The sequence below is a fragment of the Schistocerca serialis genome, chromosome 10 (assembly GCF_023864345.2).
Source record: "Schistocerca serialis cubense isolate TAMUIC-IGC-003099 chromosome 10, iqSchSeri2.2, whole genome shotgun sequence".
Taxonomy (NCBI): domain Eukaryota; kingdom Metazoa; phylum Arthropoda; class Insecta; order Orthoptera; family Acrididae; genus Schistocerca; species Schistocerca serialis.
The window spans coordinates 160,463,993-160,489,981 of record NC_064647.1 but is presented as its reverse complement, the minus strand read 5'-3'; the positions used below and the strand labels follow the sequence as shown (position 1 = coordinate 160,489,981).

Sequence of the window (25,989 nt, the reverse complement as noted above, 5' to 3'; positions counted from 1 at the left end):
GCTCTGGTGCTGCTGCTTGCAGTGTGGCTTCAGTTGCCAGAGACTGCAGTCGTGTGTGTGTGTGTGTGTGTGTGTGTGTGTGTGTGTGTGTGTGGTCTATTTTTCAAAGCCCTTGCTGGTGGAAAGCTTGTCTGTGATCTGTGACTTAGCATCTCCGCTATATTGTGAGGAGCAACTTTCCTTTTCATAATATTGTTGAGTCAAAGAAATAGATTGGACGTGATGGAAGCTCAAAAAATGGTAAGACCCTTTCAAACAGTGAAATTAAAATTATGTTTTACTGCGGTTTAAAAAGCATAACTTCAAATATTAAATGAAAATTGGGAAAAAAAATATAAAATAAAAATATCAGCACTCGATATTTCCATTTTGATATCAATATATCGGGGAAAAATATCACCGATAAATATCAATATTTTTTGGAAAAACTATCAATATCGATATGTTATCAACAGCCTTAATCAGAATAACTGAGCAAACAGATTCTTGAAACAGTTCCTTAACCCATTCAAGACTAAATTGTTTTCCAACAGATGAGACATTGCGTGGTGTTACACCAGTCATAATGGTTGGCAGCATTTAGAATTGTGTATGAAGCCTGTAGAGGTTAAAGTCTGTTGTGTGTGTTCTCCACGCAACTTTTCTAAATGTCTTGCAGATGGAGAAGTTGTGTGGGATGGCCTAACAAGTATCTCTTCAAAGTGGGATAGTCGCTTTCGATCCTCTCGGTTGAATCTTCGCTCAATCCCTTTCAGAATCAGATCTAGAATTTTAAACACATTTTCCATAAAACGATATCCATGAAACAATTCTTCAAGAACAGAAGATGTTTCCGTGTGTTTCAATCCCACTAGTATGTTTCTTAGCTGTGAGATACACAGTCCACCCAAAAAGTTCCAAGACTGATTTCCTTCTTGGCGTACAAGCAATGTCAGCACAGTTAAGTACAATGCTTACTTGAACTAACAACTGTAAACAACAGGTATGGACTTGTGTGAAGCAGTGAGCGTGTGGCCATAGTGTGTCAACACTGTTGTGTGATAAATCTCAATATGGCAACACCTCTAAATTAAGAGTTCAAAACATTCTCCAGAGGGTTTTGAAGAAGACAAAACTGTGTAAAAAGTTGTCCTGTACGCCTTAACTACCAAACAAAAGCAATGCGTGGATGCCTGCCACAACTCGAGGACATGCTTTTCTGTAAAAAATCACCACAGGTGCAGAGACTAAGTGTTATCAACACAAATCTAACACAAAATGGCAAAGTGCAGAAATTCACACGATGGGTCAACAATCTGACGATGTAATTGTCATTCAAGCCAGTGTGACATGTGACAACATTCCACAAAGAGACAGTTTCACATGATTGTATTAATGTTATGTGCTTTGTACTTAATTTTGTGTGCGTGTGTCGAGGATGGGGGAGGGAGGAGCCTATGTGGAGCACTTGAAGCATTAAAACAGCCTTTTTAAACTTCCTTATAATTTTTATTAATCCAGTCTTAAAACTTTTTGAATTGATGGGGTATTTACGTCTTTCAGATCTAGGTACTTAGAATAATCTGTGGCTTTTTCTAATAGCACACCAAACGCTTATGCAGTTCTAAGATTTGCAAGAGCTCTGTCTCACTGCACTAAAAATTGGATTCTATGCAGATCTGACCGGTTCTTAGCATGGACCAAACACGTCAACAGTGACTCTCATTTAAAAAATTTAACTTACACTTCCCAAGCCAATTCACCTACCCCGCAGGACTGACTGTCTTTTCTCTCCATTCAATATGTCAGTTACTGTTTCCTAGACCTGGTTATAGTTTATCCTAAAATATTTCAAAAATTTTAGCCTTACAGCTCTCTGAGTCGGTAACATCGTAATTAGCCACTGAAGTTGTGGATCTGGATTCATCTTAGCGGCACCAGATGGTAGCACAACAACAGCGTACACATTTTTCATTTTTGGGGATTAAATAACTAAATCTGAGATGTCTTTGACAGTTACCAAGACCTCACACAATGGATCACAGATTTTTGAAACTTCCAGTAGAGCAAGATCCAAACAACGATTACTGCAGTAGGTACAACAGCTCTTTGGCTGGTCTTGAAGAAAAGATTTCCTTCATACCCTTGTTCTGCACAGACATGTTGGCTGCACCAGCTAAACAATGGGTATGTAGAAACTCTACTCTCACTTAGAAAGATTATTTTTTGAAAGCAATTCTGCCCCCAAGTCCAGTACACCATATAACCTCAGAAAATATTCTCTTACTTTGAGCATTTCTGGGTTGAAGCACCATACATGAAGAGTGAACTGCTCCTGACTAGTCATGTCTCTCATAGAATCTGGCGTAATTCCATAACGTGGAGAACCTTTTATTTGCTGCACAATGTCTCAGATGAACTGAATTATGAGGTTTCCAGTGATCGTTTCCATGAACTTCAGTGAACTGATATTTACTAGTATGGTGCTTATAGCTATTTACATCTACACACACATACATACTCTGCAAGCTACCGTACAGTGTGCGGTGGAGCTTACCCTTTACAACTAGTTGTTTCCTTTCCACTTGCAGACAAAGTGAGGGAAAAACGACTGTCTATATGCCTCTGTATGAGATGAGCCCTCATTTCTTGCCTCTTATCTCCGTGGTCCCTATGTGAAATGTATGTTGGTGGCAGTAGGATTGTTCTGCAGTCTGCTTCAAATGTCGGTTCTCTGAATTTTCTCAGAAGTGTTTATCGAAATTAATGCCTTCATCAATCCAAGGCCTTCCACTTGAGCACCTGAAGCAAATCCATAACACTTGCATGCTGATCAAACCTACCGGTATCAAAACTAGCAGCTTGCCTTAAAATGCTTCGATGTCTTCTTCCAATCTGACCTGGTGCAGATCCCAAACACTTGAGCAGTACTCAAGAATAGATCGCACTAGCATCCTATATGCAGCCTCCTTTACAAATGAACAATACTTTACTAAAATTTTCCCAATAAACCAAAGTCGACCATTCGCCTTCCCTACCACAACCCTCAATGTTCGTTCCATTTCATATCGCTTCACGCCATTACAACCAGATAATTAAACAACGTGACTGTGTCAAGCAGGACACTACTCATGCTGTACGCGAACACTACAGGTCTGTTTTTCTACTCATCCGCATTACCTCACAGTTTTCTACATCAAGAAACAGCTACCATTCTCGCACCGTCTAGAAATTTTGTCTAGGTCATCTTGTATCAACCTATAGTTATTTATCTTTGACACCTTCCTGTAAATCACAACATCATCAGCAAACAACTACAGATTGCTACCAGCCTTGACTGGCAGATTATTTATGTATACTGAAAATAGCAACTGTCTTATCACACTTCCCTGTGGCACTCCTGGTGTTACCCATCTCTCCGATGAACGCTCGCCACTGAGGACAACATACTGGGTTCTATTACATAATAAGTCTTTGAGCCACTCACATATCTGGGAGCCTATTCCATATGCATGTAACTTTGTTAACAGTCTGCAGTGGGATAGTGTCGAATGCATTTTGGAAATCTATAAATATGGATTGCTTGTTGCCCTTCATCAATAGTTTGCAGTACATTATGTGAGAAAAGAGAAAGCTGGGTTTCACACAAGTGATGCTTTCTAAAGCAATAATGGTTTGTGGACATGAGCTTTGCGGTCTCTAGAAAATTTATTATATTCAAACTCAGAACATGCTCTACAATTCCGCAGCAAACCAATGTTAAGGATATTGGTCTGTACTTTTATGAGTCCGTTTTTTTTACCCTTATTACACACAGCTGGCACCTGTACTTTTTCCTAGTCACTTGGCACTTTGTGCTGGTCGAGAGATTCGCGATAAGTGCAAATTAAATAAGGGGCCTATGATGTAGAGTAATCTTTGTAAAACAGAATTGGGATTCCATTTGGACCTGGAGACTTATTTATTTTCAACTCTTTCAGCTGTTTGTCTACGCCATGGATACTTATTACTATGTCATTCATATGGGATTCCGTGCAATGGTCAAACAACGGTATGTTTGTACGAATTTCCTGCATGAACAATTTCTTAAATGTGGAATTCAAAACTTCAGCCTGCCTTTTGCTATCTTCTACTGCCGATCCATACTGGTCAACAAGTGACTGGACGGAAGCCTTAGCGACTCGCTTCGTGATTTTACTTAGGACCAGAATGTTTTTGGGTTCTCTGCCAGATCTTTAGCCAAGGTAAGATGGTGGTAGCTGTTGCATGCTTCACGCAAAGATCTTTTCACTGACACACAAATCTAAGCTAATCTTTGCCTGTCATCATCACACATCCTCTTTTGAACCAAAAGTGCAACAGCCTTTGCTTCCGCAGCATTTTCCAAATATCGTTATTAAACCACACTGGATCTTTTCCGTCCTCCACCCACTTACTAGGCACATACTTGTCCACAGCACGATTTTCAATCTGTTTGTGCTTTGCTCATAATTCATTATGGCCACCATTCTGGAACTAAATGAAGCAGTTCATTGTCTAAGTGAGATGCCAACAACTGTATATTTGCTCTTTCTAGCAGAAACACTCTCCTAGCCCTCTTGACTCGTTTATTAACTTTCGTAACCATAGTTGCTATGACGACATCATGATCACTAATCCCCATCTCTAAACTGATGCCATCAATACGGTTTGAGCTGTTTGTAGCTACAAGGTCCAAGATACTTCCACAGCATGTGGGCTGATCGGCCGCCAGATACTACAAACATTGGGTTATCAGAGATGTGCTATTTTCATTGTCAATGATCAAGTTCACCACGTATATTTTTAACTTTTCTGCAGCTTTTTTTCAGTGACAGAAACTTCTTTTTGAGCTGTTTCTTTCTGCTGTCATCTACTGTTCACTATGTCTATAGACCTAATGCAGCCATAGCAGAGAATGCTGTCGCTATTTTCCTCATAATGTAGCCACATATAAGAAAGAAACCATTCCAATATATTCCATTCCTTCACAGAAATTTATGATACAATAGGGCAGAATGTAGTTGGAGTTATAAGACGTTTAACACTGTCTGACTGATAGTAACTGCAAGGACATGACAGTAGGATTCAGTTATAAGCAACAACTGTTGTCAACTATATTATTAATTGTGGACGAAAAGTAAATGATGATGAGACAAAGAAAATGTTCATAGAATATTACAAATTGTCCCCAGAAGCTCAAAATCAGTTCATAGCTAATAATGTGTCTGAGGAAAAGACACATGCGGAGTGTTTAAGGAACAAACCTGAAGGAACTGCAAGCTGGTGAAAATATTCCAGGAAGTACTTTCTTTAAAGTCCTTCTTTGCAGACTAAGATAGAAGTATGTCAGAATATGTTCTTTAGTACATTTTCTTTAACACAAAAGAAGGTAAGAATAATTGTGGAGAAAAGATCGGGCTCTGAAAGAGGAGTGTGTTCTGAAGATGGACGTGGTAAACATTCTAAACATCTGAAAGTACCATCTGATAACACTGATTTAATAAAGGAACACATTAACATGTTTCCTTCCTACGAAAGCCATTATTCTCGATCTCATTTTTCTAAAAAATATTTATCTCCAGACTTGAGTATTTCAGCAATGTACTGGCTCTATCAAGAATTTTGCTATACCAAAGGTGTGAAGCCAAGAAGTGGAGCTTGTTATCGAAGAGTTTTTGTGATCTGTTTCAATCTTAGCTTCCACAAACCGAAGACTGACACTTGTGCAAAATGCGACCAATACGTCGTGATGCTCAAGAATTGTACTGATGATGCTGAACATTGTAAGGTTGGAGTGGAACAACAGCAACATTTGGATTTAGCCCAGGCTGCTTACCATCAGAAAGACAGTGACAGAAAGAAAGCTGAACAGAATTCCAATGTAGTAACCCTGGCCTTTGATTTGCAGAAATGTCTACCCACTCCCTTTTTATAATGTTGTGTGGGATTTTACAGAAGACAACTTTGGACCTTCAACCGTCTATGTAAAGACACATAAAGAATGTTCTCCAGTATGTTACATTTGGAATGAAACAATGGCAGGAAGAGGTGACCAAGAAATAGCTTCTTGTCTATATGATTATTTGATGAAACTGGCCAATGAAATTGTTGAGGTACACCTGTACAGCGATTCATGTACCGGACAAAACAGAAATATTTTATTGCCATCATGTTTCTGAGAGTAGTGGAAGAATTCATGATTCAGGGAAGACTTTTGGAAATCAACCATAAGTTTCTTAAAGTTGGACATACTCACCTGGAAGCTGACTCAATTCACACTGCCATTGAGAAGACAAAGAAAACAACAACTGTTGAAGTAGAACTGCCAAGAGACTGGGCCAAATTATGCAAGGTTCCCCGAAAGCCACCCATAACTGCAATAGAGCTGGAGCAAAAGGACTTCTACAACTTTAAAGACCTGATGAGAATTCAAGAAAATTAACACAGAAAGGAATCCTATTGTTTGGAACAAGATAAAATGGATGAAGTATCACTCAGGTATGTCGGGAATTGTTTCCTACAAATACAGTTGCTCCTCAGAAGAACCATTCTAGATGATAGATCTGAACAGAAAGAAAACTCGATGCTTGTCTATGCCCAAACTTGCACCTATTTCTGATGCAATTAATTCTGGATGAATCCTGTGGATCACAATTCTTCCTCCCCTTCCACTGAACTTTCTTGTTTCATTGCCAGGCTGCTGTTGAATTAGATCAATTCCTTCAATCCTTGAAGATTTCTTAACTGTCTTTTGTACAGCTATATTCCCTCCATCATTGCTTTCATCACTACTTTTGCCACCATTTGGAACATATTCATCAGAATCTTCAAATAAATCTTCATCAGAACTTGAAATCACGTCTACCAATAATGACGAACATGCATTTCCTTCTGTACTGGTACTAGGATGACCTTAAAGCAACTAAAAATGAAATAAATTTAAAAGGCAGTAGATGATATTTTAGATTGGCGTTAAATAGAGATACCAGTCAATTTATGGTCTTGTATTGGAAAAATTAGAGATAAATGCTCGTGATACCAGTTTATTTTAGCAAACTTACCTTCAAGGCAAAGTGATGACTTTAGCGGTGATATTTCAGATGCAGTTTGTTCCTCAAGCTCTTCCTTATCGCCTCTGTGAAACATGTTTGTGCCCACCGAGACTGTCTAGACTCCTCACTAACAATGAGCCGAATGGTAAGGGGAATTTTTAAAGGAACAACTCTTATTATTGTGTATTCCCACCAGATTTAAGTCCAATGTCACAGCACTGTTTCAATTGTTGAAACCATCTCTTAGTAAAAGGCCAATTGGAAACTTGATAAAACACTTTGGGGCTTACAACTTAAAACCCCAGTATCTCTCATCCTATGTGACTTAGACATTGGCCATTTTAACATAATGAAGAGCATATGGTGTACACCAATAAAACCAGTGCTGACAAATATTGACATTGGCCCTTTTAGAACCAAGCCACAGATTTATCTGGTCCCCTAACAAAGATATTGCAAACCAAAAAATGAAAAAAATTCAAAAAATCTGTTTTTTTAATAATGTATTTTGTAAGTGCAAGCTTCTCGCCATTGATACTCTAAAAAGTAACTTTGGAAAAATACCTTTGGAACCAATAACTTTGGACCATTAAAAATATATTAAGGAATACAATCAGTTAGGTGATCATGGTTTTAATTTATAGTCCATTGTGTGCTTAACTATGTGCTTCTTGTCTGAAAGGTCTGGAGCAACTCATTACTGAATAATTTAAAAACCGCAGATGATTGTAAATGCAAAAAAATGCTTGTGGCTGTTTCTAAATGATAACCAATAAAAATATTTTTGAGTCTACCAAACATGAGGGAATTCACCCAACGAATATCAATTTTTTGTGAGATGGTCAAGCAACCAGTAGCTGGTCCACTTGGAATGGATTGACCCATCGTCATGTTTGTGTATTCTGCTGGTTAAGCATTGGGTAGAATTTTTCAAGCCTTGTATCTGCTCTGTTGGCAGTGTATTCAGAATCGTCCCTCTTAGTGTCCAGTTGAACCAGACACTGAGGTGGTGGAATTGTAATGTTTGTAACATAATTTATCTGCAGTGTTGATGTTTGTGCAGTTGCTACAGTCTATGTTTTTAAATAGTTTTCAAATTTAAAACCCATGCCATACTGATATAAGCTAAGACTGGTAATAAATACTGATTGTTAACTTCTCTTTTTGTTGGAAATTGTAATTTTGGCTTTGAAACACCTATTCATTTTACCATAAGCACTCTTCTTCTTATTACTTTTAATTTTTTATTTCGGATCTGAATAGGTATTGAATGGCCATGAATGTAACATATAAACTTGAATCAGTGTACGTAATCAGGGTGATTCTTCAGGAAAATCTGGAATTCTCGAGGAATTACATTTTACCTGAAAAAAATAGGAGAAATCTACGAACTTTTAGGAATTTCATAAAATTTTGCAGAATTCTGTGTTTGTCATGAAGCATTGAAATTTAATTTTATTGACTTTTGTAAATCACAAATTTTAGAATACTTAATATTTCAAAGTGTGTTAACTATATGAATATTATTCCACATAAATTATCTGTGTTAAACTGCAGTTTATTGCTTATGGTTGGTGTACCCCAACTGAGAGGAAAGAAAGAAAAGTCATTAATGTGCTTTATGGTTAGCAATCCATTTGTGTTACCTCATCAGTGGATGGGAGGGGCAAAGGGGCACTTACCTCCTCCTCCCCCCCCCCCCCCTTTCAAAGTTATGGCTAGAGGAAATACGGTTTCTGCCAACCCCGATTCACTTAGACGTGTACATAATTCAGAAAAGAAATTAAAGGACTTAAGGGATCTCCTTCCACACATCAATGTAAGCAGTTGTCCATTCTACATGCAGTTCATCAATCACCTGAGAGCCAATACAGAGACAGATGAAAGACATAAACAGATATCTTACGAAGGGAAGTATGAGGATGGTGATGACGGAAACGGGTGATATATTTTTTTCTCTCCCCTTTTACAGTATCAACCGTAGTGTAATGCAAATAATTTGTATGATATTAAGAATTGTGAATAAATTTTCCCCCATGATTACGAGACCACACAGTGTTTTCATGATTTACAGTGATAAAATGTGATTTTGGGAACATGTAACAGTTGCTATCAGTTATTAAATTCTAGAGGAATGAATAAAGTGATTTAATTAATGAGTACAAGGACATATTTATCTTAAAATTACCTGTTTCTGGTTATTCAGTGTACCTGACTCTGATGTCCAAAGGGCCAATTTCAAATAATTTAAGAGAGTTCTTGATTTTAAAAAAGGCCAATGTCTTAAGTCCTTTAATTTTGAGGCTGAAAGTTCTAGAAATTTATTATTTCAAAATAAGCATCAGTTAAGATGATTTACTATAATGATAGTAACAAACAACCCAAAATATACTGTCAATAGTTGTCAGAAAATGACAGAAAATATTAAGACGCTTATAACTTAAAACAAAGATTCTTGACACTGGCCCTTTTAGAATCAAGCCACAGAAATAGCTGAAAATTACACACTTAACATGCCTTTTTGATATCAAACTTCAGTGTAAATTTCAACTCTTGAGATTCAATGGGAAGTTATAAAAAAGTTACAAATATGAATCAAAAAGATTTTTTAGATCTGCAATACCAGGAGTAATGGATAAAGTGTATCAGTTACATAATTTAAACATATCTATGTTCACTTAAAAAAAGGAGAAGAAGAAGAAGAAGAAGAAGAAGAAGAGAGAGAGAGACAATTCATTACAATATCTTGTTCTCACCTTATTTGTTTTTACTACATAGTTCACTGAACAACAGAGAAATTCCTTCGCTCAGTTTGGGCATTACATTAAAAGTTTACCCAGTTGCAGCTGTAAATTCCAGGGGAGACAGCTTCTTCAGTACATTTTTAACCTGCATCCAGACTTGATCCTTTTCAGATTTTTTAAACTAGGTCTTCAGTTCTTGTGGGTGGTAAAATGTAACAAGCACATCTTGGTTTTACAATCAATATTACCAACTTCAGCACTCCGCCACTGTCCACCATAAATATAAGCCACTATGTCCTTATTTTCAAGTGTCAGTGGTGCAAGTTTTCCACATCGATGAAGTTCACTATAAGGGGATGCTGACATGAACTTACACATGAGCAAGATATGTGACTGAGGTACACTATGTGGTCATAAGTATGCAGACAACCCCAAAAACATATATTTTTCACATCAGGTGCATTGTATATCAGCGGCCTCAGTAATCATTAGACAACATGAGAGAGCGCAAGGGGGCGCTCTGCGGAACTCACGGACTTCAAATGTGGTCAGGTGATTGGGTGTCACTTGTGTCATACATCTGTACGCAAGATTTCCACATTCCTAAACACTCCTAGGTCCACTGCTTCCGAGGTGATAGTGAAGTGGAAATGTGAAGGGGCATGTACAGCACAAAAGTGTACAGGCTGACCTTGTCTGTTGACACACAGACTGCCGACAGTTGAAGAGGGTCGTAACGTGTAACAGACAGACATCTATGCACACCATCACACAGGAATTCCAAACTGCATCAGGATCCACTGCAAGTACTATGACAGTTAGGTGGGAGGTGAGAAAACTTCGATTTCATGGCCGTGGGGCTGCTCATAAGCCACACATCACACCAGCAAATGCCAAACGACGCCTCACTTGATGTAAGGAGCGTAAACATTGGACTACTGAACAGTGGAAAAGCGTTGTGTGGACTGGCGAATCATGGTACACAATGTGGCGATCTGATGGCAGGGTGTGGGTATGGCAAATGCCCAGTGAATGTCACCTACCAGCATGTGTAGTGCCAACAGTAACATTGTTGTTTTGAATGGCACTGTCACAATACAGACCTAGATTTATGTTTTAAGCACCTTCTTGCTTCCCACTGTTGAAGAGCAATTCGGGGATGGCGATTACATCTTTCAACACGATCGAGCACCTGTTCATAATGCATGGCCTGTGACGGGGTGGTTACACAAAAATAACATCCCTGTAATGGACTGCGTGCACAGAGTCCTGACTTGAATCCTATAGAACACCTTTGGGATGTTTTTGACTGCCAACTTCGTGCCAGGGCTAACCGACCAACATCGATACCTTTCCTCCGTGAAGAATGGGCTGCCATTCACCAAGAAATCTCCCAGCACCTAATTGAACATATGCCTGCAAGAGTGGAAGCTGTCATCAAGGCTAAGGGTGGGCCAACACCACTGTGAATTCCAGAATTACTGATGGAGGGTGCCACGAACTTTTAAGTCATTTTCAGCCAGGTGTCCGGATACTTTTGATCACATAGTGTATAAAACAAAGAAAAGACAGGGTGCCTTTAATCTTCTGACAAGTGTTGGATCTTTCTTCCAAGACAATGGCAGTGAGTTCTTGTATTTCCTCACAATTTACAAAAACATTGGCAATCCCTTTTACCAGTTCTTTACAGAATTTAAACATTTCTTGAAGTGTCAAGATCTGGTTCTCATAGGTCTTCTGCAGACTAGCTTTTATGACAGCTAACTTTTTTGTACCACTGACACCATCCACACGCATTCTTCCCATGGCATGATGCAAAAAAGTGCCATTCTGCATGAAGTCGACAGTCTTCTTTGTGAAAGGAGAAGTTAAAAAATTTTTTGTTTGTATATTGGCTCGCAGCACCATCGCAGAAGTAGATCTGTTTGTTTATACAAGAGTGGTGCTGTTTTATGTAGTTTCTTAATACAGCTGAAAAGCATGCACTGCTGTCACATTGTGGTCAATGTAGTCTCCTATGAAACAAAAACTGTGGATCTTTAGTTTACCTTGATCTTTATATTAGAACACAAATGGATGAGCTGTGGCCTGTTTGTTTACCCCATGGTGCCCTTGTACTTGATCTTGAATTATAATTGAATTTTATTTGATCCTGAACGATTACATGGTGTACAGTGAACGTGCATGTAATATAGGACATGTCAAAAATACAAAAACCCTCCACTATCACATACTTCCTAACTATTCTAACATCTTGAACAACAAAGGAATAGTTTTCAGAAAAGTTGGCAAGAACTAAGCATTCATCAACTGCCAAAGTTTGCTTTTAGCAGAAATTTACCCTGAGCTTTGACAATAAAATAATGCATTTTCAGATTTTCAAGATTAGGTACCAACACTTAAAAAAAACTATTCTTGTGGTTTTGTAATTGTCACAATTTCCGTTCTGCCTTGTGTAACCCATTGCTTTTATTCTATACTGTCAGGCATCAAACTGTCTTCTTCTGATTCTACAAATATGTCAAGTAAAGCCTGTTTGCCTGGACAATCTTGAGATTTCTCCATGATCAAACAACTATAACTGTCAATATTGCAAACCAGAACTTCCAAAAGGTCTTTGTAGTCAACTCTAAGATAGGTCCAATATTTTCACCAACTTTATATTCTGGTGATACAAACAAACATAAACATTATGGGTGCTAGATACCCCAGCAACAATACACTATGTCAGTATCAACTCACAAAATTTCGACCTTCCAACTTTAATGTCACAATTTTCTTTTTTGAATTCTCAGTGAACAGTTCATTTAAATTGCGCAATATTTATCTTTTTTGTCTCTGCTTCTTAGTACCATTTTCTTCCACAGAAACACAATCTTTTTCTTCCAGGCATCAAATGGCTGTTATTGTCATCTTCATAAAACCTAATAACTTTTTCAATCCTGTTTGCATCTATGACATTAGATGCAGTTTTCTTTTGTAGCACTGGTGAAACTCTCTGCAGTTTTACTTAGTAACTGCACTGTTAATTTGACCAATGTTCTGACTCATTAAATGTCACTAACTTTTGCTCAACTCCAAGAATTTGGTAGTAAACTGGTAATCTTAACATTGTTCTCTTTGTTTGAAATATGACATTTAGTTTTTAGCTTTTCTATCAAATCATTATATTCGCTCCGAGAATTTTTAGAACTTCCATCTGGTTTCATGCAACTTTTCTTCTGACAACAGTTCCCACTTTTTCAATTTTTGCAATCAATGCGAAAGTACTTTTTTCTTCACTTAGTTTTCTTGTTTACTGGTAGGTGATGCACCTAGGATTTCACAAGGTAAATCTACTTTTTTCATAGTTTCTCTTGAGTCACAAAATTCTTTATCTAAACTATCACCATCCCCTCCTTTGTTAATGACAAATATCTTTGAATAACATGTTGGACACAATGACTTTCCTGGTATTTTATTGATAAAAAGGCTTTTATTTTCAAAATAATGATCATTTGTTATTTCTCTCAGAACTTCTGTTATTGGCTTCTTATGTTTCTTGAAAGGGTCCAAGCAACACAGGCTAAAAAGGTTTTGAAATTTCTTTAAATATTTAAATTCACTGTACTTGAAAGTTGAGTTAACCTCTGAGCTAACTCGTAAATAAAACACTCTTTCTTCTTCACTGTAATCTCTAAATAAAGCAATGTCTTAAGGAAACACTCCATACACACTTTTATGGCAGGCTTTATTAATAAGAACACCTGTAGAACACTGAGACTCCACTGTTAAACTGCACACTTCAAGAGCTCATTGTTAACAGATGTTGGTGGAAGGGGAAAGACAATGCACAGACTTGTACCATCTTGTCTGTAAGCCTATACAGAGTTGCAGATGCTATCCGCTAGCCTGCTGAAACATTCTGCAGAGGACTGTTTCAATAAATAATCATTCATTACTTTAGTTTCATGTATTTTTTCATGTGTTTAAATTATATAATTGATATACTTTTTTCATTAGTCCCATCGAATCTCGAAGTTTTACTTTATACTGAAGTTTGATATCATAAAGGTCTATTAAGTGTGTAATTTTCAGATTTTTATCTGCCCCCCCCCCCCCCCAAAGATGGGAAAAAGTGTAAGCTTCTCACCATTGATACTCTACAAAAAGCAACTATACTGCGTAGAGCAATAGCACAAAAAAATATTAAGGCTGAGAAATTACTCCTTCTTTGGAAAAATACAGTCCAAAAATGAGTTTTTTAATTTGTAACCAATCACTTTTAGCCATCAAAATATATTAAGGAACAAATGCAGCTAGGTGATCATGGTCTTAATTTATAGTCCAGTGTGTACTGAACTAAATACTTCTTATTTGTAAGGTCTGGGGAAACCTATTATTGAATAATTTAAAAAACCGCAGATGCTTGTAAATGCAAAAAAACTAATTGCAGACTGAAACAAAAATGGTCAGTTTATAAATGACAAACAATAAAAAAAAATTAAAAATGTTTTTGAGCCCACTAAACATTAGGGAATTCACCCAACAAATATGAAATTTTTCTGACATGGTCGAGCAACCAATTATTTTTTTCCTGGATCACTTGGTATTGAATGACCTGGATGTAAAGAGTCCATGTAACATCACTCTCATTAGACCGATGATGACACACACAGCCCTAATACATCTGCGTGGCCTGCAGGCCATACAGAAGAAGGTCCTACAAATAATATGACAGACTTCATAATACACATACAATATTGAAGTGCACAATGGATTCCACTTTGAGACCTTTGTGGAGGTATTTGAGAAACTCACGACATAACTGGATAGAAAGTTGAGACAATCGAACCACCCCTTCATCTTCAATCTGGGGAACTACAATCGTAACCACAGGCGGAAGCCTAAAAGGCCAAGAACACTTTTCCTTAGGGATTGGTAAACGTCTACGAGGAGCTTAAACTGGGCATGCAGACGACGCAATATGGTGTAGTCGTCTTATCACAGAAAATCTGACTTGCACCGCCAGCTGCGCTTATTTTACCACCTGGCTTTGACAGAAAAGTCAAACACACCTAAATGCAAACAAAACCCACATGACTTTCTACACCATTTTATAATCAAACTGACCTCTCTAGTGATGACCTTGGTTTGTTACATGGAATGAGGATTTTGCAGTTGGCTCAAGAGATATCGTCAGTGCCTAAATGCAATGGTCACAATACAATCATAGGCCTCTCACTCCTTGAGTTTCAATTTTCCTGAAATTTGCTGCAGGTGTAGATTTATCCTAAAAATGAATCTGTGCAAAATTTTAAATCATTAGCTTAAGTATATGAGAAACAGTGGTCTTCTGTTTGGATGGCTTTTCGAAAAACGTGCATGAAAATGAACAAAACCCACTGTTTGAAGCTCTTTTATTACAAGACAAAAGCATGTATGAAACTCTTACCTTCAGGCCCAGGGTAACTTTTGGATATGAATCAAAAAACTACAGTGCGATAGAATGTAAAGAATTTTTTGAACCAGCGTAATGCAATAAAGTGACTTAAAAAACCTGCAGAGAAAAATTCACAGATTTTTTTATCCTCTTTGGAGTCAGATATCTCAGGAAGATAAAATGCAAAGGAACTACAACTTGGCACATTTGTTGACAATGCCTGGGATGCGATTCTATTGGCATATCTTCCTGCTTAGTCAATTATTTTTGATTATACTCAATCACAAACAGGGCATTGAATTTAAAATTACAATAAATGAGCCAAGTTCAGTATAAAATGATAATTGGATCCTTTTATCACCCACAAGCCTCATCTCCTGATGTAGCTGAAAACTTTAGAGAAAATCTCAGTTCACTTGTCTGTAAGTTCCCCAATCATCTGTAATCATCAGTTAATATTTTAAACATCCAACAATTAATTTGGAACATTACAGTTTTGTTAGTGGTGGGTCGAAATAAGACATCCTGTGAAACTCTGCTAAATGCCATCTCTGAAAACTAACTAGGACAGAGAGTTAGGAAGCCGACCCATGATGGAAATATACTGCCTCTAATGGCAACAAACAGACCTGACTTCTTTGAGGATGTCCACAACAAAATGACCATGACATGGTTGTAGCGACAATGACTGGCACAGCACAAAGGACAATTAAAATAAGCAAAGAGATACATATGTTCCGCAAATTAGATAAAATATCACTAGCATCGCATCTCAATGACGAATTTGAAACTTTCAGCACAAGGGAGGAGCATGTAGAGCAATTCTGGATCAAGTTTAAAAGAATAGTTGACAATGCACTGGATAGATACGTACCCAATAGAACAGTTCATAATGGGAGGAACCTCCCTGGTATAAAGTCACTGTAGAGAAACTTCTAAAGAAATAGATATTACATCATAAACAAAGCATAGGGGTACAGATAGAGCGATGCTGTAAGAAACGCATTTGGCCACCATGACAGCAATGCACAATGCCTTCAATGACTACTGTAGAAAATATTATCATGATATTTCACAGAACCAAAAGAAATTCTGGTCATACATAAAGGCTGTTAGTGGCACCACAGTTATTTTCGGTCCCTAGCAAATGAGACAGGAACTGAAATTGAGGGTAGCACAGCAAAAGCTGAAATGCTCAACTCCATTTTCAAACATTCATTTACAGAGGGAACCCACAAGAGTTGTCCCAGTTTAATCCTCATACCACTGAAAAGATGGATGAAATAAGTATTAGTGTTAGTGGTGTTAAGAAATAGCTGAAATCATTAAAATTGAACACAGCTCCAGTGCCCGATGGAATCCCTGTCAGATTCTATACTGAATTTTCAGCTGAGTTAGCCCCTCTTCTAACTATAATCTATTGTAGCTCACTCAACAAAAAACTGTGCCCAGTTCTTCGACAAAGGCACAAGTCAAACCCACCTACAAGAAGAGCAGTAGAAGTGATTCACAAAACTACCATCCAATATCCTTGACATCAATTTGTTGTAGAATCTTAGAAGATATTCTGAGCATAACATAATGAGGTATGTAGAACAGACTTACCTCCTCCATGCCAGTGGGCATGTGAAATTCAACTCGCACTTTCCTCGTGACATACTGCAAGCTTTGGATCAGGGCAACCAGGTAGATGCAGTATTTCTTGATTTCCAAAAAGCATTTGACTCAGTACCACACCTACACTTATTGTCAAAAGTACGATCACAGGGGGTGCCACTAACTGCCATTATGTATTACCAGAATTTCTTTTTGTTCTGTGAAATATCATGTGATAATATTCTCTACAGTAGTCATTGAAGGCATTGTGCGTTGCTGTGTTGATGGCAAAATGCATTTCATTCAGCATCGCTCTATCTGTACCCCTATGCTTTCTTTTATACCTATTATGAAGTACTCTCTGTTTCTTTAGAAGTTTCTCCACAGTGACTTTATACCATGGAGGTTCCTCCCATTATGAACTGTTCTACTGGGTACATATCTATCCAGTGCATTGTCAACTATTCTTTTAAACTTGAGCCAGAACTTGTGAGTTCATTGAGGCCTTTTTGGTAGGGAGGGCATAGCATGTTATCTTGGATGGAGAGCCATCATCAGATGTAGAAGTAACTTCAGGTGTGCCCCAGGGAAGTCTGTTGGGACCCTTGCTGTTCATGTTGTACATTAACGACCTTGCAGAAAATATTAGTAGTAAAATCAGGCTTTTTTTTGCAGATGATGCAGTTGTCTACAATGAATCTGAAAGAAGCTGCATAAGTACTGAGTCAGATCTTGATAAGATTTCAACAGGGTGCAAGAGGTTGGCAACTTGCTCTAAATATTCAGAAATGTAAAATTTTGCAAAATGGAAAAAAAAAAAAACGTGATATTGTATGACTATAATATCAATGAGTCCCTGTTGGAATCAGCCAACTCATACAAATACCTGACTTTGACACTTTGTAGGGATATGAAATGGAATGATCGCACAGGTTCAGTCGTGGGTAAAGCAGGTGGTAAACTTCGGTTTACTGGTGGAATACTGGGGAAGTGCAATCAGTCTACAAAGGATATTGCTTACAAATCACTCGTGTGACTGGTTCGAGAATATTGCTCAACTGTGTGGGACTCGTACCAGGTAGGACTAGCAGGGGATATTGAACGTATGCAAAGAAGGGCAGCAAGAATGGACACATTTGTTTAATCCATGGGAGAATGTCAGAGAGATACTGAAGAAACTGAACTGGCAGCCTCTTGAAGATAGACGTAAACTCTCCGGAGAAAGTCTGCTAACACTGTTTCGAGAAACTGCTTTACGTGATTGCTCTAGGAATATGCAACAACCCCCTACATATTGCTCACACAGGGATCATGTGGATAATATTAGAATAATTACAGCATACACAGAGACAATCATTCTTCTCATGCTCCATGCATGAATGGAACGTGAAGAAACCATGATAACCGGTACAATAGGGTGAACCCTCTGCTATGCACTTCACACTAGTTTGCAGAGTACAGACGTAAATGTATTAAGTAAGGTTCAAACTTTGGGATTTGCTTGCTTTCATCACACCATTGTCAAAGAGCTTCTCAAACATAGGGCCGCAGTTACCAACATATTGGGTATTATGAGCTCAAATTTTGCATGAGTTAATTTTTATGGTACATGTGAACCCATGGTAAATTTAAACAAAATCAGATATGGAAGGGTGGGAAACGTTTGAAAAATGTGATCACTTGGGATGGAATGATCCACTAGCATTTTTCAAAACTGACAAATGATGATCGCCAACAGAAAAAATTATTTTCGTAATCAATATCACCACCAGAAAAAGTTTATTTTTGTAATGATTTAGCTGTAAGCTACTCTTTGGATGCATGTTTCTTCATTTATGTATATGTATTATGAAATGGATGAACGTAGTGTACCTGTAAGCTGGGACAATAATAAACATCATTATCATGTTCGCGGTACATGCTGGTTGGGTGTTGATGGGCCCTCCCTTGGAGATATGATGCAAGCCATGGAGAAGCACTGGCTGTGAAAATGCGTAGGAGACAACATGGGGATAAAAGAAAACTTACATACTTACTCAGTTGGAATCTATTAAATAAGTATGACCATTTATGAACTTAGACCTTATCAGTGCACTCATGATGTCCTGAATAATGAAGGAACTATGCAATGCATGAGTAACAGTAAACAAAAGTATAATACATGATACAATGTTTATGAGAAGCACTGTATTTTGAGAATTGAATGCTGGATTTATACTCTTAACTTCCAGCAGCAACTGTAGAACTTTGAGAAATTGAGTTCAATCAAAAGATATTGGCAAATGTGCGGAAATAATAAGGTAAGCATGATCGACTAATAGGAAGTCTTAGCTCCTGATCAGTCTTTACTTCACCACCTGATATCACAGTTAAGGGCAAGCAGAATATCACACCCGAAACCACTACCTTCAAAAATCTTCTTGTCTACCACCTCCTAGACAGTACCACATTAATGAACATACAGAACCAGGTCCATCGACAGAGACCTGCATCCACTGAATCCAATAGAAAACTAACCCTGTCGTGGAGGTGATAGAAGAACTTTTTATGATGGTCACCACACAAGTGAAGGCATGGAGGGGCTCCATTGTTGTGGGTGTGCAATTGAGAGATGCACAGTGGAAATGAAAGGAAAGGAAAGGAAGATTGGGTTTAAATCACTTCAACATCATGATCATTAGAGACAGAGCACATGGTTGGAGAGTGGCAAGGGTAGGGAAGGAAATCAGCGATATCCTTTCAAAGGAACCATCCCAGCATTTGCCTGGAGCCATTTAGTAAAATCACAGAAAACCTAAATCTGGATGGCCGGACACAGATTTGAACCATCATGCGAGTCCATTGTGCTGAGATAAGGAAAGACAAGAGACCACGATCTAATGGAAGGTATGTAGATGGCATTAAAAAACAATGTTGTAACAAGATGTCTGCTTGTGTCTGTGTGTGTGTGTGTGTGTGTGCGGATGGATGTGTGTGTGTGTGTGTGTGTGTGTGTGTGCGTGTGTGTGTGTGTGTGCGCGAGTGTGTACCTGTCCTTTTTTCCCCCCTAGGGTGGGTCTTTCTGCTCCCGGGATTGGGGTGACTCCTTGCCCTCTCCCTCGAAACCCACATCCGTTCGTCTTTCCCTCTCCTTCCCTCTTTCCTGATGGGACGGCCGTTTGTTGCGAAGGCTTGAATTTTGTGTGTATGTTTGTGTGTCTATCGACCTGCCAGCGCTTTCGTTTGGTGGGTCACATCATCTTTGTTTTTTGAATATTTAAAAAGATTGTAATGCAAGGAAAAGTGTAGAAAAGACATTTATCCAGCAGTCAATGTCAAATGGCTGATGTGTATAAATCACCATTCCACAGAGGAAAGCATCATGAGGAAATTTACCTGCTTTAGATAATGTAAATGTCTCTCTAGTGATCATTCTTTCTCTGTGCCTTCGTGACAATAGAAATCCTGTGAAAAAGATGACAAGCATTTCTGGCTATTGCTTCATACACTGTATTTTACAGTTTTAGCAGACTCTGCTAGTCAACTTCATGGGCCTGCCTTGGCATTCCAGTCAACTGTATCATCTCTAACGTTCACTTAGTAACATACAATTCCTGTAAGATATCTGTAACTGATTTCCCAAATTAGATGAAATCTGTATTCAAGTCTAAGTACAAACTCACTCAGTTCTCTATGTTGACTCAGTCTGAAAGTTAAAAGGTTCTCAATATTGATGTAATCTACCTACACTTAAATGCCCTTGCATACACAGCTTAACAACAAAATATGTTAAATGCCTGGGGATTTTGGCCAACAGAGTACATGAAAAGCGAAAAAGCGAACAAATAAAATGATTCGTCAGGTTCCTCTACCAAATACTGATGAGCAAGCATGTAATAATTAACCAAATGTGCTATCAACAAAACTCATTCATGCTTCAAAAACAGAAGTTAGCTTACTATTGCAGTAAAGTTTCCTTTCTATCCCATATAGGGATAGAAGGAGAAATTTCAGTGAAAATACAGTCATTGCTCTCCTCTCAGACAAAACACTGACGATGAACAATGTGCAATAACATATCATTTGGTTTAATATATACAAATACACCAATCACGTTTTTTAAACTCTCTCGACAAGGCTCACAGCAGTGAATGGACTATTATGTGTCACAACACGTGAGCAAAACCGTGTAATTAAGCGACGTGGGATCATAGAAGAATGAATATAATAGTCACATGGTATTACATGCTAATAGTCAGACACTAATTACAGCATTCACTGAGGCTTTTATACGATTATTCTTTCCTGCTCCATATATGAATGGAACAAAATGCCACCACACCCTTCTCTGTGTTTTTGCGCACGATAGATGTAGATGTTTGGAATGGGATCTCTCTGCACTGCTTGTACTTCCATTTATGAGGAACAAGTATGCACAGTAACAAGAAAAGTAATCCAAACAAATTACAAGTTTACATGCACCTCAATTTTCTGCATCATGTGCTGAAAGTGATCATTAAAATTGGGAATGTTAGTGAGTCACATGTTGCAAACATAACTCTCCCGCCAACTCTGTACTAATAAGTAACTTAATGCTAAATATGATGATGGTATCATTCACCTGTACCAATTAAAGCGTCAATTATTTATTTTATGCAATGTAACCATTACACAAATGTGTATCACCAGACGCACGAGTTTTCAGTTTTACTGATATTCCAGCACAATTCATGCCTACCATTTACTGACACTGTCTACTGCCTCTGTGATCTACTAGTTATTGTCAGTACCTGCTAATGGGAAGTTCTTGAATCTAATCTCCAGTGACCACCACGGATGTTTCCAGGTTGGGGAGTTCTGCAAAGGGGTCCACTCAGTCGAGTCCAAATTATGAAGCTGCCTCGCAAGTTTAGTATTGAAAGTGATAAACAAAAGCCTCTCAAATGGTGTCAGAATGAAAGATTTATAGCAGTCTAGAATCTACATGTCATCAGTGTAGTGTTACCAATAATGCAGTTAAACCTAAGCTGTGTGGCAACTGAACATTATATGGATTTCACATTACATTATTTTGTTATTAACTCGTTGACTGTCACGAATCCACTCGTGGTGGATCTGTCACCCGCTGTGCCCGCCAGTGGCCCCACACCAGTCAACGTATTTGTATTAAAACACCAATCAATCCTGTTACGCAACTTGTAAATGGAGGCAGACATCGAGAAATTCTTCAAGCTTGTTTTTAACTCTACTTTTAATAGTTTCTGAACTTTTCATGCTTTCTGACAAATTACTAAAAATGTGTGCTTCTGAATAAAGGAAACTATTTTCCTGGTATTGAGTCTATGAACGTCAAGTTGTTGGTTCAAAAGCAGCACACACTGTTTACAAGTTTCATTAAAAATATACTGGGAAGCCACAGTTATTACTCGTAACTTTTTAAACAGGTGTCAGGATTTTAAAAGTTATAATCCGATGACAATGTGGCTGTCAACCTGTTCTGTTTTGTGTCCTTTTATATTTTATGCATAGGCTACTCGGAAGCCTTTACACTGATTCTGAGCTGCAAGTACTTACTACACAAGAAAAAGTGAGGACCTTAAGATGATATGGTGAGAAACACCATGCCATTACTTCTGTCAAATGACAGTTGATACCTTAACATTATAAATAGATGTTCTGCCAACCAATGCACTGCTGCAAGCTATTTTACAATGTTTATAATTTAATTTCATTGTGGAAAATAAAAACCTTAATACTAACAAGTCCTGATCAGTTTTAAATTGCATAATTTTGTTTCATTATTAATTATGTTCAGAACACTCATCATAAACTTCTGGGAGGAATGACAGAAAAAACAACACAACATGCTGTAACATCAGTGTTATTGTTCAGTGTGACCCTTTCCCATACAATTCCAGGACGCTTTCTCTTTCTGACACTCACAGGGAACTCTTTACTTTGAAACAATGTACCATTATCTGACATAAAGTGAAACGGCACTTAGAACAGAGCTAAGAAAGTTGTCATGTCACTAACTGGATAAATCATCAAGGTGGATATCTGCAGTCTTTGCAGAGCTACAGAATGATGCACAATCAAGATCGAACTACACATATAAAAATGAGCATACAGCTCCCAGAAATGTGACATAAGAGTATCTATTTATTACAACAAACTTCAATTCATTCCACTGAAAGTAACATGATTACGACCCCACTCAGCTTGTAGGGCTAATAACGATAGTATGTCCAGTACGTGTGAGTACATAGGCTATTAAGTTCAGATTTCAAAGGGACAAGAGAATTCTCCTAAAGAAGCTCATTAGTGTGGACACCAACGACAATTGATAGGTTCCCGTTAACTAAATTTTTAAGAACTCCTGTATCTTACAAGATGAAAAAAACGATTAAAACTAAATATGAAGGGGGCTTACACAAACGTAACTGCTCAGATTATAAAGCAATGGAAAGACAATTATACTGATCATGGTAGTTGTTATGATTTACAACAAATATCTGTTCTTTAGTTAGAAGATCCGCAGAATTAATTAGATATCACTGAAGTGTTGCAGTGCAATCACACATTAGACTATATCCTCCACCGTTATTTTAACACGGAGTAACTTACTCTTTTTACAGGCGATGCCATTGTACATAGCGCGTTCGTTTGCAGCCTCAAAATCTGAGTTATCTGGAAACAACAAGGCATCCATCAAGTTCTGACGCGTTTTCGCTAACTTAAAGTTCCTTAAAATGTAAAGATGTGTTTCTTATACTATGGAATAAAATACATTGGGTGCGTTTTCCACTCATTTTCGAGGGCAATACAACTATACAGGTTATGTCTTGTAATATAAGTATAAAGATTCTTCGTCTTAGCTGCATTAGTAAAACTGTCAACTTCGCAAAAACTGAACAAAAACACGACACAAAAATATATGTATATAGAATAGTCGAGCATTCACACCTGCGGCCAGTCATTTCTTTTCCATTACTGAGACCAACACACATTTCAGGGTCAAAGTTATCAAGTCATTTTAATAAAACTTTCCTCTATCAATTATTGACCGACAAGAATGTAATAACCTGTTGCGTTATCCAACAATGCTTTCAACGAAACTCGTTTGTACTTCGAAAGCAGAAGTAACATACTTTTGCAGCATAGCCAACATAACCTGCAAAAAAGACATCTAGTGAAAAAAAGAACGAAACGAAGGTAGTGGAAAATGGTTGCGGAAAAGTTAGATTGTACGAGAATTCTCCCATTTGTCCTCTTCGGATGTCCTTACTGTCTCGTGTATGGAAATGAGTGAAAATGCGAAGCATTGTCGCTGTACACTATTCCTCAGTGTCATTTTGTGTAATTTATAACTCGAGTTATTTCTAGTGCATTTTGGTAGAATGGTATCTCAGATCCGGTTTTACGCTCATTTATTGCACTATTGCGACATATGCCATCACACTATAGTGGAACATAGTTCTTTGGATAATTCTCAAAGCCGGAATCATTCATCGAGCGGAAAATTGTGTTCCAGTATAAGAACGCTTGCATACAGTAGACGCCGTAACAAAATTTGACAGCAGTGTTCGTACTTTCACGCTCGCTTAATCTCATGTTAACATGGGTAACAGGAACATACCGCAAGGAATTTGTCACTCGGTTCTCGGAATGTCGTGTTATTTAGGTTGTGCGCAGAAATCTTTCCATGCGGGGTAAAAAAAAAAACTGCCATTTTTTGTATGTCTTGGCCAATTTCGTGATATGTCAAGCTGTAAGAACTAAATTTTACTGATGACACAAAAAAACTCTCCATATGCAGAGAATTGAAGTGATGGCTATAACGCAATAGAAAAGTAATTAGTACTCAAGATTCGCCGGGATAGGGGGGGGGGGGGGGGGGCGGCAAGTGCTCCCCTTGCCCACCCCTTGAGGACACCAACATCTGCACCTACACTCTGCAAACCACGTGAAGTACATGGCAGAGGGTACATCCCACTGTCCCAGTTGCTAGGTTTTCATCCCGTTCCATTTTCATATGGAACGTGGGAAGAATTATTGATTGTGCATGCTGTAATTATTGTAATCTTATCCTTATGATCCCATGAACAGCAAGGGTCCCAACACACTTCCCTGAGGCACACCCAAAGTTACTTCTACATCTGACAATGACTCTCCATCCAAAATAACATGGTGCATCCTCCCTATCAAAAATGCCTCAACCAGTCAGAAATTTCACTTGAGACCCCATATTATCATACTTTTCACAATAAGCATAGATATGGTACTGAGTCAAACGCTTTTTTGAAATCAAGAAATACTGCATCTATCTGGTTGCCTTGTTCCAAAGCTTTCAGTATGTCATGTGAGAAAAGTGCTAGTGTGAGAAAAGTGTGTGATGGGTTTCACATGATAAGTGTTTTTGGAATCCATGCTGGTTGGCATGGAGGAGGTCATTCTGTTCTAGATACCTCTTTAGGTTATAAGGTTCTGCAACTAATCAATGTCAAGGATACATGTAGGTGGGTGTGACCAGGTTTTTTTTCCCCAAGAACTGGGCACAGTTGTTTGTTTGAGGTATCTGTGATATAGTTAGAAGAGGAGCTAACTCAGCTGAAAATTCTGTATAGAATCTGATAAGGATTCCCTCAGGGTCCTGGAGCTTGGTTCAGCTTTAATGATTTCAGGTGTTTCCCAACACCAGGGACACAAATCATTATTTAGTTCATCTCTTCAGTGAAATGAGGATTAAATTGGGGAAATTCTCCTGGAAAGGAACATTTTAAAACAGGATTTTGCTTTGGTACCCTCAATACCAGTTCCTGTCTCTTTCACTAGGGATCTGATGCTAACTGTGGTGTCACTAACAGCCTTTACAACAACCAGACTTTCTTTGGATTCTGTGAAAGATCATTTGACAATTTGTTGCTACGGTAGTCACTGAAGACTTCACACATCGCTCTCTTGACAGCCAGACGCTCTTCATTCAGCATCTCCCTATATACAGCCCTCTGCTTTGTTTTACACCTATTATGCAGTAATCTCTGTTTCTTTATAGAAGTTTCTTAATAGTGATGTATACCATGGAGGATCCCTCACACATGAGAGAGTAAGGAGTCATTCCAATCCCGGGAGCGGAAAGACTTGCTTTAGGGGGAAAAAAGGACATAGTAAATATGTGCGGATGGATATGTGTGTG

General features: G+C 38.1%; 1 protein-coding gene across 1 annotated transcript in view; it reads right to left on the bottom strand.

Annotated features, from left to right (window-relative positions):
* The window catches only part of LOC126424800 (zinc finger protein 490-like), a 63,729-nt gene extending 39,237 nt beyond the window's left edge, over window positions 1-24,492 (bottom strand). The window contains exons 1-2 of the mRNA XM_050087588.1: window positions 24,433-24,492; window positions 23,421-23,483 (exon numbers count right to left, since the gene is read on the bottom strand). Of these exons, the coding sequence (XP_049943545.1) occupies window positions 23,421-23,441 (21 nt within the window). The 5' untranslated portion in view covers window positions 23,442-23,483; window positions 24,433-24,492. The remainder of the gene's footprint in view (window positions 1-23,420; window positions 23,484-24,432) is intronic.
* Window positions 24,493-25,989: the final 1,497 nt, after the last annotated feature.